General features: G+C 53.0%; 1 protein-coding gene across 3 annotated transcripts in view; it reads right to left on the reverse strand.

The window, feature by feature from the left end:
• Nucleotides 1-17475, reverse strand: part of Dock2 (dedicator of cytokinesis 2) — a 400432-nt gene extending 382957 nt beyond the window's left edge. For all 3 annotated transcript variants that reach the window (XM_027938544.3, XM_071611997.1, XM_034636841.2), the window contains exons 1-2: nucleotides 17380-17475; nucleotides 1979-2062 (exon numbers count right to left, since the gene is read on the reverse strand). In XM_027938544.3, the coding sequence (XP_027794345.1) occupies nucleotides 1979-2062; nucleotides 17380-17422 (127 nt within the window). In that variant the 5' untranslated portion in view covers nucleotides 17423-17475. The remainder of the gene's footprint in view (nucleotides 1-1978; nucleotides 2063-17379) is intronic.
• Between the last annotated feature and the right edge of the window lie 611 nt (nucleotides 17476-18086).

An 18086-nucleotide genomic window follows, 5' to 3' on the forward strand; every position in this document is an offset into this window, starting at 1 on the left:
GTGTAGACTTGCAGCCCACCCCTTGGCCCACCAGCTGGTGGATCTGGACCACGGGCTGGTGAATAAAGTTTCGTCTCCTGCTTTAAGATCAACTTGGTGATTTACTGCCATCTCGCCTTAATGGGCCGAGTGCTGGCCCAGGCACCAGAAAACAGCCACTGGCTCCCAGGTGACCTGGGGAGCCACTTCCCTCTCCCCATCTCCTCACCTGCAGATGGAGGTCTCCTGCCCGTCCCTCAGCATTAGTCCACATAGCATACAAGAGACACCGAGCAGAGTGTTTGTGCCTGGTTCTATCTTCAATCTTTGCCTTTGCGTGACACCTAGGTTCACCCAACTGAGCAAACTTAGTACATCAGCAAGGCGCGCTGGCCTCACTTGTTCCAGGCAATCACTCAGCTTCCAGGTCACCTGGACCATGTTGTAAGGTTACACACTGGCCCGCCTAGATGGCGTGCCACATCATGGGGAAGGATGGAGTTAGCCAACCCTGAACACCCTCTGCGACCCAAGCAGTGTGTGTATTTGTGCACTGAGTGTGTGTGTGTGTGTGTGTGTGAGTGTGTGCCTCTTTACCATCTGCAGAGGGCTGGGGGCTCTGTGCCTGCATCCTCACATCCACCCACAGGACAGGTAGTACCACCTCCAGGGCTGCAAGCAACTGAGAAGCGTCTGGTTTGTGGAATGGACTGAAGACACGTGTTCCTGTAGGAACCTCCTTTCCCTTGGCCACCTGCTTCCCCACGAGAGGCCTACCCTGCAGTACACTGCCTCCTGCCACCCCTCTCCCCTTCGGGGCTTTATCTGATGGATGTACTGGGAGAAGGGACACTTCCACCTCCATGAGGCTCAGGCCACTCTCACCTCCTCCTCCTCTGTTCTGCCCAGGCACAGGGAGCACATGCTCTGCATCTTCTGTGCAGTGGGTGCCATGGGCAGGCGTGGCAAGGGAGAACCACAGCTATTCAGCTGGGCTGGTGGGGGTGGGACAGCTGACCACAGGTGACAGGTTAGCAAGCTCATTCGGTTCTTATACCCAGGACAAGCTCACAGTACAACCTGATCAGTGATACAGGTGACAGGTGAAGGACTGAGTTTCAACTGCCAGACTCATGAATCCAAAGCCATTAGCCTTGTGCAAATTGTAAGAAGCACCCCTCCTGCCGCTATCACCATGGCTGGACACAAAGAGACACTTGGTTTCACTTGGGGGCGATGCCCTTGTGGGAAGAAAGAGGTGCCAGTTGCCCAGCATGGGGCGTGGCAAGGATGCGATTCCTAAGGACACAATCCCTGCTCCCTGGCTGGGCACATTTGCGCAGTACACAAATCACATGGCTATGCACAGCGGACCTCCTGGAACCAGGAAAATATTTATGGCTCCCTCCCAAGTCCTAATAATGCTGATTTTCCTTCCCAATAGCATTATGACTAATCAAGAAGTACATCCAGAAGGAGCCACAGGCCAATCGGTCCCATGGCTGTGGCAAACAGTAAGTGTAACAAACATTAAGCCGCCCAGTTATGACTTGGTTATGGAACAAAAATTCCTAAAATAATAAAGCATTTTTGTTCAGGAAACTCTAATTACAGTTATCCCTCAGTGTCCTGGAGGGCGGACCTAAGGGCCTCCTGCAGGAGGTCCCACGGCTGCTCAAGTTTCATATAAAATTGCATAGTATTTGCATATAACCCAGGCACAGTCTCCTGCCTACTCCGAGTCACCTTTAGGTGACTTACAATGCCAAATACAAGGCAGACGCTGTGGATGATGCTGCACGGCGTATGGAACAGCAAGAAACGTCTGTACGTGTCCTGTACAGATGCAGGTTTAGCCACTTGCAGTTGGTGGCTCCTGCGCTAACACAGAGATCCCAGGAGCAGCTCTGGAGCACATGCAGGAGGAGGTGCCTGGTGTGCACTGGGCGGGCTCCACCGTCCAGGGCCTGCATCTGCGGGGAGGTGGGCAGGGACTCACCTCCACAGGTCTCTTGGATTCGCACCACATCGCCGATCTGCAGCGGGAGCTGGGGGGCTCCGTTGCCTTGGAAGTTGTATATGGCTGGGAAAGGGAAGAGGGAGACAGTCAGGAGAGGCCTGTGGTACCTGGACTCTGCTCCCTCCTGCTCTCCCTGCCTGAGGCTGTCCCACACCCAGGAAGCCCATGTAGAATGAAAAAACCAATGCAGACACCTATTCCCTGCCACAGCAGGGGAATCCAGGACCTCCTGGCTCCAAGGACCCTGCTTACTCCCTGAACCCGACCTCCCCTGAACTCCGGAGGGGCTGGTTCTGTCTGCTCTGGAGTGCCCTCTTGCTGCACCCCAGGCTGTGCATCACTTTCCAACCTCACAGCAAATCCTGGGATCCTAACAAGGAAAATGAAGATGGCCAGAGGTTAAGCAATTTGGACAAAGCCATCAGGCCAGGAAGTGCCAGGAAAATAAGCATCCAACTTCCAGCCACCGAGGTGCTCTGCTTTCGGCTCCCTAATTGCCCCATTCCAGTGACAACCCAAGTGCCAGTCTCCCCCACCCCACCCCCCCAGGCCACAGAACCCTCACTCAGTAAGCTGGATCTGTTTCCTCCCCAAGTCCAGCCAACCTTTGCTCCTCAGCCTTCATGAAGGCCAACCCTTGAGGCCAGAGTCCGCCTCCTCCCTGAGCCCTCCTTGCTTCCCCAGACACTCTGGGCCTTTCCCAAGGTTGAGGTTACAGAGATGAGCATTAACCTTCAGAAATGTGGCCTTCACTCCCATGTTCACTAGGAGTCGGCTCTGCACCCTTGGAGCCTCCAAGGAGGACCAGAGCCTGAGGACGCGGCCTACCCTTGCAGGGCTGAGGCCCCCCTGAGCATCGCCTGCACCCAGCCTGCACCCACTGGGGCAGCCATCTTGGAGAAGGGAGCCCATGTCTCTGCTATGGGTTCTAAAGCCAGAGGCAGCTGAATGGACCTTGCCTTGGGGATTGCAGTTACCTGTTTTGACCTGACTGACACCTAGAGCTTGCCTCAGAACTTTCCCAGGCTGGAGAGGCTCCCCTGCCAAGGGCATTGGTCAAAAATACCAAAAGGCCAAAGAGGCAGCTCCTCCCCCAGAGGACAAAGAGGAAAGGCTTGGGAGTGGAATGCTCTGGAGACTAAGGGCTGGGAAGGACACCGCATGCCCCAGGCAACCTGGAATTCTGGCTGCACTAGGGCTTGGGCACAAGCTGAGAAAAGATGTGAGGAAGCGAAACTCAACTTGCCTGACCTTCAAGCAACTGAGCAAGAAGAAGTGAGGCTTGCAGAAGTGAGAGGGCCACAGGCTAACTCCCAGCAGCACAGCGAGCTGCAGGCCAGAAGGAGGGGTGTGTTGGTGACAGCGGAAGCAGATGGCAGCCTTGGACAGCCTGCCTCTGCCCTCAGTCCAGCTGGGTTAGCATCCAGCTCGGACACCAAGGTCACTGTGGCAAAAGTCCTTTATGGGAAAGACAGAGATGTGCATCTGGTAAAGAGCCCGGCGCACAGTGACGCTCCATCAACAGTAGCCAGAAAGACGGGATCAGAGGGCAAGGACTCTGCAGCCAGGGGAGGCCTGAGAGGTGCACATGCAGTGACCAGATGCGTGGCCTGGTGCTTAGAGAGCACCCTAGGGGGCTGCTGGACCCAAGCAGGGCTACAGAGGACTTCCTAGGGGTGGGGCCAGCTGAGCTGGGACCTCCCTCAGCCCCTGCCTAGGCTGTTGTGAAGATGGAGAGGCCTGAGCCAGAGATCCCTTCTGCGTAGCTTCCCAGGAGAAAGGAAAGTACCCTGGTGTGAGCTCCAGTCCATGACAGGGCCCTCAGCCCTGGGGCTGCCACACCCAGGCAGCAGCAGACAGACATTCCCAACGTGCCTAGGCATGGATTCCCTTTCCGGGGCAACCCGACTCCCCATTTTTAAAAGAGATTTTGTTATGCATCTCTGACCTACTCCACAAGGTTGGGAGGTGGGGAATGAGCTGAGAAAACTGCACCTTAAACAGGTTGTTACTCCTCCCAAAGAGGAACTAAAGGTAGTCAAGCCCCACTTATCTGGTAGTGAGTTATAATCCTAAGAAGAACTAATGTTTATCAGAACTTTATACTACCAGACATGAAGTTCTCCACATGCGTTTGCTCATTAAACCCTGACAGCACTCTTTCCAAGGAGAAAGCATTATTTCCAAATTTCGAATGGGGAAACTCAGGCATAGAGAAGTTAGTTAACTAACCCAAGGTCACACAGGACTGGAGTTGGGAGTACAGGCCTGTGCTCTTTACTAATATTTTACTCTGCCGTTATGTCTTCCTGTGGTATCTCCCTTTATCTTTGAGGACAAGAACAGTGGTTTGAGTGACAAAGTGACCAAGATCCAAATGGATGGTGTGATCTGTACACCCTGTGGGAAACATCCCTGGTCTGTGTACAGATTATTTTGGATCACAGACACCACCTCCAGTGCCCAGCTCTGCTTTTATCCCTCCCTCCCCACTCATCTCCTTCCCTCTCTCTTCTCTCCTTTCTTCTCCCCCAGCCCCCTCCCTAACACCTGCCTGTGTAAACCACATCAAAGGGAGCAGAGTGGTATAGAAGGAAACCCAGTTCTGCCGTGTACTGCTGTGTGATTTGGGGCAAGTAAATGCACCTCTCTGGTTCTCACTTTCTTACTAGGGAGGTGTTGACAGTACCTATCTCACAGGGTTATTAGGGTATCTCGATGGCAGTGAGCATAGGGAGTTCATCCCCAGGGCATGCCCCACACACCCCCCCTCCTCTGTGGGCACTTATGTCATTGATGGGGGAGTCTCCATCCTGAGAGAACCTCAGGCCTGCAGGTTATGAGCCAGTGTCCCTGGAGTTAGACGCATGTGGCTCATGAGGCCAGTACTGTCCACTGAGGGATCACAGAGTGCAGTGTTCAGGCTGTGTCCTGCACCAGGCCCCAGGACAGCCATGGAGGCTGGCACCCTATTTCTATCTGCTTGCCAACTCCTGTGCCCTGTCCATACTGCATGCACAGGAGGAGAGAGGACAGTGTCTTTCTGTAGTCCATGTGAAAGCCCAGCGGGGTCAGGGACAGCCTGCCTGGAACAGCAACTTCCCCTCTCTGGGCCTCCACTTCTCCAGCTGTGCAGTGGAGGAGAAGCCCTGCCTCCCAGGTGCCCAGGAGGAGGAGAAAAACAGAGCAGCATTGGTTCAGGGCCCCTAGAGTGGGGCTGGGAGGCCCTGCTCCTCTGGCCTCAGACACTCCTATGCTGAGCCACTGAAGGCTGGGCACCTGCACCCAGAGCACTGCTGACCTTTGCCCTGGGCCACACTGCAGTCCACTAGCTTTTGTTAGCTGCTTATGAAACCTCCCTGCTCCCTCTGAATGACCCAGACATTGAGGAGACAACGATGCCTTTTCTCACAAAATGGCTTGACCCTTGCTAGTACCCATCACGATGCCCGACACTCCAATGATGTCCATGCCCCCCTCATGGACCAAAGCTATAAATACAGGCCCTGTTTTGGAAAACCTGGGAGCACATTTGAGAATGCTGGAATCTGCGTTTCCCTAGATTGCAGTCCTAATCAGCCTCCCAATAAACGTAATTATCTTTGTTCTTGATTAGGTTGATTTTCTTCTCTGTCAACACAGGGCTCCTGCCAGGCTCACCTGGGATTAATGCACATAAAAACCTTGACCCCATGTGTGGCCCCAGTAAGTGCTCAATAAATGGCAGTCACTGTCCCTCTGAGTGGCATCATAATCCCTCCTGGAGCGTCCACTCGGAACAACACCAATTCCTTCCACACTTATGTCACCTGGAAAGCCACTTCCCTGCAGCTTGCAGCCAATGGCACTGTCAGTCAACATCGAGTAACATCAATCCTTTGTCCAAGAGCAAATCTTGAGAGCCCTTGGCCTCTGAGGCCTCCTTTCTCCTGCTTAAACATGGCCTCCACCATCAACCTGATTGCAGACGCTCTTGCCCCACAGGCTGCGGTCTCCTGGACCCACTCCAGTCTGCCAGTGTCCTCCCTGTTCCTCCAGCCCTAAGGGTCTGCCTGGGAACTCGGCCAAGAGCTGGCAGGGCCCGGAGGCAACTGAGGTTTACAGAAGCAGAAAACCACACACCCCTTGGGTTTTCCCCAGAGTGCCCCAAAGGGAGGGCGGGGCATACTGGGATTTGTTCCCCGACTGACCCTCAGTGTTCCTCAGGGGTCCCTCACCCTCTGCCCACCAATGTCAGGTGCAAAGGTTCCAACTGATCGGCTTAAGATGTCTTGGACAGATCTGAAAATGGTGAGATCTGTATCCATCCCCAGGACTCACTGATTGTGAAAATGAAAGCTACTGCCTGCCATTTAACTTGTAAATCGTATCTGCCTTTGCAGAAGGGCCTGGGCTCTCAAGATTTTTGAAGAGCAGACACTGCTGACAAAGGAAGTGGCTTGGCTCATGAATACCCGGTTTTGCTAACTCCTCTAAATGACTAACAGGAAGTGGAGTCGGGGTGCCACTCTGTGCCGAAGTGTAACTGCTGATCTCTGATCCGCCCTTCTTTCTGACCAGGGTGAGAGCAGATCATTTTGTCCCTACTCACCGAGGACCTCGCCACTCTTGACTTTGGAGTGAGGGATGGAAAAGGCAAGGAAACATTTTGTGCCATGTTAGGAAATAAATACAAAGTCTCCCTTTGCTTGTAAGTGAGGAAACTGAGGCACAGGGAGGAGGATAAACAACTTTTCTACAAGATAGATTGATGCACTTAGGTAGGTGGATAGGTAGGCAGACAGACAGTAGGGAAATCTAAATTCTAACCTCTGAACACAACACTGCTTTCCAAGAAAATGGTAAATGTTTATTAAGTATCTGTTCTATACCAAGCACATACGCCATGATTTTTTATGTTTTATTTTTAAAATTATATATATATATATATATATATATATATATATATATATTAGGTGAATACAATACCTTTATTTCATTTATTTGTACGTGGTGCTGAGGATCGAACCCAGGGCCTCATACATGCCAGGTGAGCGCTCTACTGCTGAGCCCAGCCCCAGCCCTGCCATGATTTTTGAGATACTGATGGGAACATGTGCTGTGTGCTAGGTACTGTTGTGGGCACTGGGGTTAGAGTGACAGGTAGAACAGGCCAAAGCCTTATCATCTTACTTGTATCTACTCATTCATCTTCATGCCAATGCTCCAGGGTATTACCCTCCATGTAACCTACAAGAATCTCACAGAGAGGATCTGGAACTTGCCCTTGGCCACACAGCCATGGTGGAGAGTAGATTCAAACTCAGAGCAGAATCCAAAGTTCTTGCTTCCCTGACCAGCCCACTGCTGATGTCACCCTTTTTCTTTTGTTTGTCACAGTACTGGGGACTGAACCCAGGGGCCCTTCACTACTGAGCTACATCCCAGTCCCTCCTCTTTTATTTTGAGACAGGGTCTCACAAAGTGGCTGAGGCTGGCCTTGAACTTGCCATCATCCTGCCTCAGCCTCCCAAGTAGCTGGGATGACAGGCATGAGCCACTGTGCTGGGTGACATCACACTTTCCTATATGTGTGTGTGACTTGCTGATGTCCTGTGTCTCCCTCAGCCTCAGAGAAGGTGCAGACTGAGTCCATCGTCAGTACTGAGCTCCTGGTGCCAAGAACAGTGCCCAACCCACTGAAGAAATAAGATCATAAACACTCATTGGACTGAGGAATGTGATTGGATTTGAAGGACAGGTATGTCCCTTCTTCTGGCTATACGCCTTGAATTTCTTGGATTGCTTCAAGAGATGCTGACCAAGCCGGCTGCTAATTTGTATTGCAGTTGGCCAGCTGTGACCCATGGGGAAGCACTGGGTCCTCCTGGGGGCCCTGCCATTTACTGACATGTTTGAAAAAGAGAGCTTCAACCAAGACCAGCTGTTAATAGAGTTTCGACAAGTGGCTGTGTAAGGGGAACAAACACAATAACACACAGAGAGAATGTAATTGCCTGGAGCTCACTTCAGACCGAGCAGGCTCTGGAGAGCCTCCACTCCAGGGGAAGACAGAACCAGCGCAGGTGCAGGTGGGCCCAAGGGCACTGCGCACATCGAAAAGCGCAGGCAGTGTGAAATGCGGGGCGTCTGTATCCCGATGTCACCAGGGAGGGCCACTGTGGAGACCCAGCAGCAACCCCAGCTCAAACCCAGGCACAAGCTGGCCAACCAGGAGGCAGCAGAGCCACAGCCCAGGATGGAGATGGAGGAGGGCGAGGGGGAGGAGGGGCAGGGGACCAGCGCTCCGAATGACAAGAGCCAGGCTCTTAGAACACCCCCTGCACCGGCCACCTTCCCGAGGGCTTTAGACAACCTAGTTAACCCTCAGCACGATTCTTAGGGTGGGTATAGCTGTTGCCATCTCTATTTTACAGAAAAGGAAACTGAGGCAGTGTGGGATGCAGAGGGAGCCAGAGAGGCAGAGAGGAGGGAGCTGGCCAGATCCCTCCACAGGCAGCGGTGGGAGCACAGCCTCCACACTGCGCCTCCTCTCCCTAGTGGAGATGCACTTGGTCCCTGCATGCTGATAGCAGCTTCAGTCCCCTCTTGGGTGGTGACAACCACCTTCTGGGCAGAGTATCATTGTGCTGTCTTTAGTGAGCCAAAGTGACATCCCCAGCCCACAAGAGGAGAGTTAGGATTCCCTGGCTTCTCTGAATCAGTGACTCACAATAAAGGGTTATTTTGGGTCCTGGAGAAAGTTTGTCTTTGTATCAACTTGGAGTGAAGTGGGGCAGTGGGGCTCCCAGCACCCACTGGGTAGAGGCTGTGGGGGCTGCTCAACCCCTGCTATGGTTCCACATTGTCTGAGCGTGTCCTGGAGGCTGAGGTGCTGCAGGCTAGGTGCCAGGGTGGGGGTAGTAAGAGTGCTGGAAAGAGCTAGAGTCTAAGGGAGGTGGTTAGATCATGGGGGCGCCACCCTTGGAAATGATTAATACAGTTCTCATGACACTGCGGTTTGTTCTTGGAAGAGTGGGGGTTATAAACACAGCCAGCTGGCCCCTGCCTGGCCTCTGACTTCCAGTCTCCTCTTCTCTCTGTGGCACCAAGAAGTCCACACAGAGGCTGAGCAGATGAAGTCACCCCATCTTAGATCTTAGACTTTTAGCCCCTGAAACTTTGTGCTAAAACATACCTCTCCACTAAACATACTCTCTATAAGTATCCAGCTTCAGGTATTTTGTTATAGCAACAGAAAGCAGAGTAACATACCATCCCACACCACACAGGAAGGCCCCATATCAAAGAATCCTTTGACCCAAAACATTAAGTGTTCAAGTCTCTTGCTGGAATTCTACTCTCTCCTTTCCAGTACTCCTGGAGGTTAGGTATACACACATACACCCACACATTCACATTCTTACACACTCCTGCATTCACATGCACCCCACTGAGTTGGAAGAGAGGCTTTAGAATGAAATCCATCAATCAGCTCCCTACCCCAAATGCAGTGTTTCCAGCTGTTTGCTGGATTCTGCGCGTTGGGAGAGTAGAGAGAGGAGAGGTGGCTTGGGCATTCCTGCAGCTTTCATGAAATTGAGTTGAAGAGACAAAACAAACATTCAGAGAGCAGGGAGCTGTCTCAATAATGAAGTCCAAGCTGCAAGCCACAGCCTGGCTCTCAGGGGGAAAGGGAGCCCCTGAAGGGAGTGAGGCTGGAGGGCAGAGGAAGGGCGAGGGGAAGGACTCAGCAGCCCCGAGGTGGGAGGGCTGACAGAGCAGGGAGGGGAAGGAGAGGTTGGGGGGACTCTTCATGGAGCCCCTGAGGTGTCACCTGCAGGGGTCCAGCATCTGGGGAGAGCCTCTGTTGTGTTCTTATGGGACCCAACCTCTCGGCAGCGAGGAGAATAAAGTGGCAAGATGAAGACAAGATGAGGCGACTCAGTCCACCTGAACCTTACGAAGCCATCAAAACTGAAAGAGCTCCTCCCCTGCCCACGTGTCCATCTGTCCACTCATCCATCTGTCCCATCAAGCACTGCTGCCGATGCAGCCCCTGCCCCATGTGGAACAAAGAGTCGAGGACATGGTCTTGCTGTCCTGGAGCTCACATTCTGGGGGGGACCCAGACCCTGCCACCCAAAATGCAGAGAGCCGCGACGGGTGGTAGCAGGAGCCACCTAACATCACCCAGAAGGTGGCTGCTCCAGTCTGGGAAAGGCAGATGTGAATGCCAGTGATGCTCTCCGCTGCCTCCTGCAGGAGAGATCCCCACGGGCGCAAGCTTCCTAAAGGCAGGTGCTCTGGACCTGAAACTAGCTCTCCACCACAGAGCAGAAGAATCATTGAACGTGACTGATCTGGACAGGTTATAAGACCTGTTTCTGATTCTTGGCAGCTCCTGAGTTCAGGAATTCATACCTTGGGCAGAGTGCCACAGCTACCAAACTCACGTATCTACTGTACCAGTTTTACAAGATAGTGAGTGGGCACACTTGGCCAGGCCCTCCTGCTTCTTGAATGGGGCTCAGTGAATTCATAATGCACGCTTACATGTGCATGCCTTTGTGAGAAGACAGCTTATAGCTTCCATTGGCCCCTCCAGGGGACCAACTGTGAGGATGATAATTAGTTTCTCTGACCTCCCAGAACCCTGCGATTGCTTTGGAGCTGGATGGACTCGGAGTTAATCCCCAGCAGAGCTCTGACCTCCGCAAGGAGTCATCCAGTGGAGGAGAGGACATGCAGTCACAGAGCAAAAGAGACCAGGGGCTATAGTTGAACAGATCCCCCAAAATTCATGTTATAAACTTACCCCCCAGTTTCATATGTTGATGGCATTTAGAAGTGGGACCTCTGAGAAATGAGTAGAATTAGCTAAGGCCATGAGGTGGCCCTGTGTGGGTATTAGTGCCTGCTCTGTCTCCTGCAGACTGCGTCCACCATGTTGCCACGCAGCAGGAAGGCTTCGCCAGACACGTACAGGTGCTGGCACCCTGCTCTTGGGCTTTCTGGCCCCCAGAACCACCAGCTAAATAAACCTCTCTTCTTTGTAATCTTCCCATTGGGTGGCGTTTAGTTATGACATCAGAAAATAGGCCAAGGCCAGAGGTGAAGAGTGACCACCCAGATAAAATCCCAGGGGTGAGAAGTTTTTTTTAAAGTGCCTGCAACAGGCTGCATCCCCCTCAGACTGGGGAGGCTTCTACCTCAGCTTCCTCTTCTCAGATGAGATTAAGGTCCCCACCTCCCAGGGTGGTGGAGTATCAAACCATAACACAGTCTCTCTAAATGCACCATTCTGCAAAAGGGTATTGATGGAAACCTTGGGGACGCCTCAGATCCAGGGTTAAACTAGAGAGAACCTATGTGCAATTCCCATTGTTCCAGCTGTCGCCGTCAAAAATGCTGGGGTCACCCTTGTCCCCCCATACCCATGTCCTGTCCACGAGGGACATCCCTTTTGCTGCGCTACAGCACACACACCCAGAATGGAAGCCCATCCTGCACCTCTTCCACCCCCTTCCCAGCGTGGGCTCTGCTATCTCTGATCTAGGCTATTACAGCAGCTGCCTAATTGCTCTCCCTGCTTCCACACTAATTCCCTTCATTATTCATTAGGAAACTGCTAGAATAGTCCTCTTACAAACTAAGGCAGGTCGCTCTACGATTCTGCTCCAAACTCTGTAACACCCCGCTCCACCCTTCCACGAAGAGTGAAAGCACCTATCACGCCCTGCTCCACGTGACCTCCCCTCACAGAACCCATCGCCCCTTGCTCCCCTAATGCAGCCACCCTGACCTCCCACAGAGCCCTGCAGACCCTCCTCAGGATCTTTGCACAAGCTGTTCTTTCTACCTAGGACACACTTTCCTCCTGCCACTCCCTACTGCCACTCCCAGTCAAGCAAGGGCAATCCCACTTTCCAGGGAAACACTCAGGACTGTGGAGTACAGGGGTGCCTCTCTGCTGCAGCCAAACATGCCAGTCAGCATGCATCTAGGCCTGGCACTGCCAACCACTTAACCCAACCCCACAAACACCTGCTGAGTATCTGCTCGGTTCAGCTCTGGTGCTGTGTCCTGGGGATTTCATGCAAGTCACGCTATCTATCTGTCACACTGTCCACCTGTGTCTCCTTCCACCAGTCTAGTCCAGACTTTGTCCCAAGGGATCACATGGTGTCAGGGAACCCCAAGTCCTCTGAAGAATGACTAGGGAGTGGTCTGGAAAGGGTCCCTGTTATCAGTCATGTTATGCCACTGAGACTCCTAACCAGTGCAGAAGCCTCAAGTGTCCTGGTTGGGTCAGGGACAGGGATGACTTTCCCCATGCAGAGTAAGACTTGCGCAGCTCACGAACTCAGCCTGACAGCCTTTTAATTCCCACCAACTAGGGGAAGTGAGAAGCCGGGAGAAAGTGCTTGTGAAGGGAACATTCATGCTGTCTCTGCCCAGATGCCCCTGGAAGCGGGTGGTGGTAAGCATCGGCATCCCTGTTGGCCAAACACATGCTGCAGAACACAGGCTGTGGCACCGTGGGTAATTGGCTATTAAATTAAAGGCTGTAAGCTTTAAAAACAACCAAGGTCCAGAAGTTAGCAGAGCGTGATGGTGACTACATTTCCTGTCTCAAAACATAGCGGCAACATAACGAGGCCTATCTCAGGAGGAAGCAGAGCTGAGAAAACAGTTTTTTCAAGCTCATTCAAATCCTGACATTAAGGGCAGGGCAGGCTGGCCACTGGTTTCTGTGGCTTCTGTATACCTTCCGTGTACATGGCCTTAGGATGATCTCCTCATGTGGACTCCACCAGCAGCCTCCCAAATAGCCCGAGTTGTAGAAGCATCAGAAAGTAGGAGTCCCGGGCACCCAAGAGTTGCAGCAGGAAGGAATTAGATTTCCAATCCACGAGTTTTGCTGCATGATACTAATTTTGGGAAACCAGTCCAAAGGTACAGTCCATGTGGCAAAGATGGTGGATGGAAAGCCTCCAATCTGATGGGCCCACAAAGTTCTTTTTTTCCCCTTCACTACTAGTACAAGTTCCAAAAGGGCAGCGCCCATGCTAGCCTGATTCCAGTATCTCAGTGGCTAGCAGAGTGCACACAGGAAATGCCCCACAAATGCCCAGAGAATAAACGGAGAAGGAGTGGAGGATGGATGGAGTGGTTAGTGTGTGGAAGGTGATCTCCATCCCTTCTCATCTGTTGCCTTTGGCAGCCAGAGCACACATGGGTGCCTCTGGGTGTTTGCCATGCACACTCTTCTGGTGCCTTTGGAGAGAGACTGACACACTGAGAACACCAGGCAAGGACAGAAGCCAAAAGCAGTGATGGTGTACACGCCAAGGAGTACCAGAGCTTGCCAGAAAATACCACCAGGAGGTGGGCGAGAGCCACAGAACAGATTATCCCTCCTGGCCCTCAAAGGAACCCACAAAACCTCACCAAACCCAGGGACAGAGCCACAGCTGGAAACAGGTTGTACACAGAACACGTTTCTGATCCGTAGGGGATCAGAATGTGCAACCCAAAATAGGCCACCTTAGCATAATGGCTATTTTGTGCTAGCAGCAAACGAGAATCAACAGTGCACAAAGAAGTCCTCCTGGATCTTCCTGTAAAAGAAGAAACTCCTAAGAAAAAGGAAACGGGGACAGCCATAATGCCCTCTCCCAGGGAAGTTCAATGACCATGAATAAATCAGAAAGTTGGCTGCCCTTCCCTCCGTCCTGCAAGGAGAAAGTTCTCATCACTGACCAGTCTCAGGCTGGGGGTGTTAAGATGGTGAAGGCTGAAAGGCTTTTTTTTTGGTGGTGGTGGGAACGGGGAATTGAACCCAGGGGCACTCCACCACTGGGGTACATCATCAACCCTTTTTACTTTTTATTCTGAAATATGGCCTCGCTAAGTTGCTGAGGCTGTCCTCAAATTTTTGATCCTCCTGCCTCAGCCTCCTAGGTCCCTGGGACTGCAGGCCTTAGCCACAAGGACAGTGCTAATTCTAGGTGGACTCTGCTAGGTCAGCCACCCAGGCAGTCAGTAGACAAGTGAAAGTGTTCTGCTCTTCCCTTCTGGTTGGTGTCCAATACTTGTCCCTCTCCCAATTAGCTATGTTAACTTCTTACCAGTGATACTCTCGCTTGGACCTCAGTGCTCACAGGAAGTCTAGCCTCAGCGTGGCTCTCACAGCCCCTCAAAATCTGGCCAAAATCTGCTTTTGCCACATCCTCTCCAAACACCCACTAAAGCCAAGTTAGACCACTTCTTGTTTGACCCACATCTTACATGCATTCCAGCTTTCTGCCTTTGCTCAACATGTCCCCTCCTAGATGCCCTTCTGGCATCTCCAGAGGGCCAGGTGTCTGCAGGTCATGATTAAGGGTCAGCTCCAGTACTTCCCTGTCATGTGAATTTGGGGACCCGTTTCTTCATCCATAACAGCGCTGCATCAGAATGAGCTTTGCAAACTTGGCATGCAACATTCCTATGAGAATTGATGTCCTAAAGTCGGTGCTGGGTGCATCACTGACTTGCCTGGTTCGGTCACTTACTAATGGAGCCAAGCACACTCCTCAGTGCCCCAGGCTTTACCTCATTCCATCCTCACAACAGCCTGTGGGACCATCATCACTCCCCAATTCAGAGACAGAGCAACCGGTCACGATCAGATCGCAATCCCCACTTCACACACGAGCTTCTGAGCCTACACACCACTCCTCATGCAGGACTGCACCCTTTTGTACTCTGAACGCACACTGCCTCTATCACACTTGTACCCCAGGTCTTCCCACGGCTCTGATGGATCACATATCACGGCTGCAGCAGAAAGAAGAAACCCTGGCTGGGGAGTGACCTAAGGATGCTCCTAGCTGCCCACCAGACCATGCAAGATAACCAAGAAGTATCTTCCTCAAAAGCCCCAGTGGAGAGCACAAGCAGACACCAGCAGCCCTGTCCATGAGACCACGGGAGGGAAAGTTAAATGTCACCTGTTCTGAAGAGATGGCAGAGAGAGGCTGTCTAAGCACCCACCACACACAGAGAGAGCTCCAGCTCTTTATCTTCCAAACCCCCATATACATAGATTCTCAAATGATCTTCATAAGACAGTGGTTTGAAACAGGAAAGTATCAATGTCTGGACCAAAGTGAGAAAGGTAGAACAGAGATCCATCTGCAAAGAGAGATGGGGTCAGAGCTAGAACCTGGCTTCCTCTCTCTCGGCCACTTGCTGGGTTTTCACATTGGATGACCTGTCTCCACACCATCACAGCCTGAGCCTCCCTTTCCTTCCCCCAAGGGGCTCAGGGTTGGAGACTGCAGTCACTGATCCTGCAGAGAGAGGAGATCTCTTCGATGGGCAGGTGCCCACCAGGTGATTTCTGACCCTCATGTTTTCATAAGAAGGTGTGGAAAATATCAGCCCTCCCACCAGATCCAGAAGCGGTGGGGGCTGGGGCCTGACAGTGTTAATCCTCCCAGGCCACACTGGCAGGATAGCTTCTGTCAGGGAGGGTGAGAATCCTCCCTACTCCATCATGGAGCCCCGTCCCATTCTGTGACATCAAGTTTCAACTGGACCCAAAGGAGACACAGTATAAAATAAAGATTGATTGCGGCTGCAGCAGAAAGAAGAAACCCTGGTTGGGGAGTGACCTAAGGATGCTCCTGGCTGCCCACCAGATCATGCAAGATAACCAAGAAGCATCCTCCTCATTTAGAAGGGTGCTCTGCCCCTGAGTCTTCACCTGAGGCACACGAGACAGATGCCCCGGGAAGCAGGTTCTGTGATGAACCCCACTGTATGGACAAGGAAGCCGAGCCCTGGAGTAGGTAAGGAGAGGCGTGGGGCTTAGGTCACAGGGCTGGGGAGGCTGGAACCCAGGCTCAGGCCAGCTGGCACCATAGCCAGGGGAACACCATTTTGCAATGCTCAGTCTCCCCCATGAACTGCTCTAATTACCCTGGACGACCAATACTGTCCCTGGCCTGTGGCGTGACTCCCTTATCTTTTGTCCCCCCAGCCTCCCTCCATGCTGGCTTAAGCACAGAACTGCTCAAGCCCTGCCTGCTCAGAGCCTTCGGTAGCCTAAATGGGGAAAGCCCAGTTCCTTAGCCGGGCATAACCGTGGCTTTGTTATTCCCTTCCCTGCACGCTTCCAGAAGGTGAAGATGCTACCAGCTCTTCTTGCCTGGATGTGCTTTCTTCTTCCTGGACCAGCCACACTGGTCCCTTCTGGACCACAGTGGTCCCTCCACCCACATGGCCTGCCCTAGTTAACAGTCTCCATGGTTCCCAGGGTAGATTGTTAGCCTGATACCCCAGTTGGAAGGGCCAGAGAAGCCCTGAAGTTAAAAAAGGGTCTTGATTGAGTCTAGTTCAAATTTCCCATTTTAGAGATCGAGAACTTGAGACCCCTGGAGGCTAAGGATCCTGTGTATTCTTTGGATGGGGACTATTCATCTATGCCCTGCAGTGCCTAGTGCCCAGTATGTGGATGATATATTTGAGCTGTCAGAGAGCTTCTCCAACAGTGGCCTGGGGAACCCCTGCCTCTCCTTGCCCAGGGCTGGGGCACCCAGGGCTTTACCAGCTGAAGCGTCACCTCTGCCGCGTGTCTGCCAGTGGCCTGTGTGGCAATCTCCAGGGCACTTTTTAAGTTCACACTCAAGTGTATGAGGATTGCATCACCCATTACACTTAGAAGGAGCCCCAGTACCTGCTGCCTCCCTTCCCCCCAGCTGCCACTTCCGCCCCCAGCTTGAGGCTGAGGCCTCTGGGAGCTTAGATGGCTGAAATTGGAGGGGCTGGCTTCTGAGTTATCCCCAGGTCCTCTGAAAGGAGCTTCCTTCTCCAGAGGCTGTGGGCTGAGTGAAGGATCCAGCCCTCCCGCCCCACTCCCCAAATGTGCAGGGGCCCCTGGATGCTCTGCCAAATCAGGGGTCATCTGACCCAGGAGGAACAGGCCCGGCAAAGGACAGAGGGAGGTGCTTTGGACGGGGGAGGCAGAGGGCATCCTGGGTGGGCCATGGCAGACCTGGGGGACAGCGGGGCTCCCTCCACCCAGCAAGTGAACAGATGGAGAAGGCTGAGACTGGCACAAGGGAGCAAGCAGCCTCCTGGACACAACCTCTGAAGCTCAGCAGCACTAAGGGGAAAGGGCACCTTTGGAAGCCAGAGTCATGGGCAGGTGCCCACCTTTTCCCAGACCCCAGCCTCCCCTTCATACCCGCAGCCTCCCCTTCCAGCAGGCAAAGGGAGCCCCTGAGCCCTGGGGCCTCCAGGGGTGCCCCTGCCCTCACCCAAGCTGCCAGGTGCCATAAGCATCTTCCCACATGTGGCTCTCCAGCCGCCTGCCCATTGCCCAGCTGCTGCCCAGCTTGCACACCTACCCACACCCTGCCGCTCCTTGTCAGTTTTGCGCCAGGGGGTCATGGCTGGGCCGGGGTGCCTGCCTGCGGGCCTTGAGTCCTCCGTGGGGAAGCCAGCAGGAGTGGCTAGCGCTCTGCTGGGCCCTACTTCCTTCCTCTTTTCAAACTCTCTTTCAGGGCCCGCCCTCCCAGCCCTCCCCTCCCTGGGCTCCCCGCTCCCTCCTCCCTACTGTCCTCCGGCAGGGGCACCCTAGGCTAGTGGCTAGAAGGCCTCTTGCAAAACTTGGGGGGGCCGCCCCCAACTTATCTCTTCCCCAAGTGAGTGGCCAGAGGCCAGGCGGGCACCTGGGGCCATGGGGACCACCTGGGCTGAGAGGTCCCCGATTTCTGAACTAAATGACTGAATAGACGCTTAGCATGAACTTTGCTGTCAGATCTGGATTCAAATCCAAACCAAAACAAATGACTTCATGATCTAAGGTTGAGGTTTCTCCTCTGTAAAATGGACAGTGCCTCGTTCATAGGACCATTGTGAGGAACAGAGAGGACAATGTACACAGCAGGTGACACAGAAGAGTGAAGTGGCTGCTGGAGGGCAGTCCTTCAGAGTTTTTATCCTTATCTTACCAGGGACCCACTGGAAAATCCCAAGAAAGTTTAGGAAACTCTCCTCTGAAAGTACCCAGCACAGAATTCACCAACAGTGAAGGGATGAAGGGGGGCAACAG

Source organism: Marmota flaviventris, chromosome 5 (genome assembly GCF_047511675.1).
Source record: "Marmota flaviventris isolate mMarFla1 chromosome 5, mMarFla1.hap1, whole genome shotgun sequence".
Taxonomy (NCBI): domain Eukaryota; kingdom Metazoa; phylum Chordata; class Mammalia; order Rodentia; family Sciuridae; genus Marmota; species Marmota flaviventris.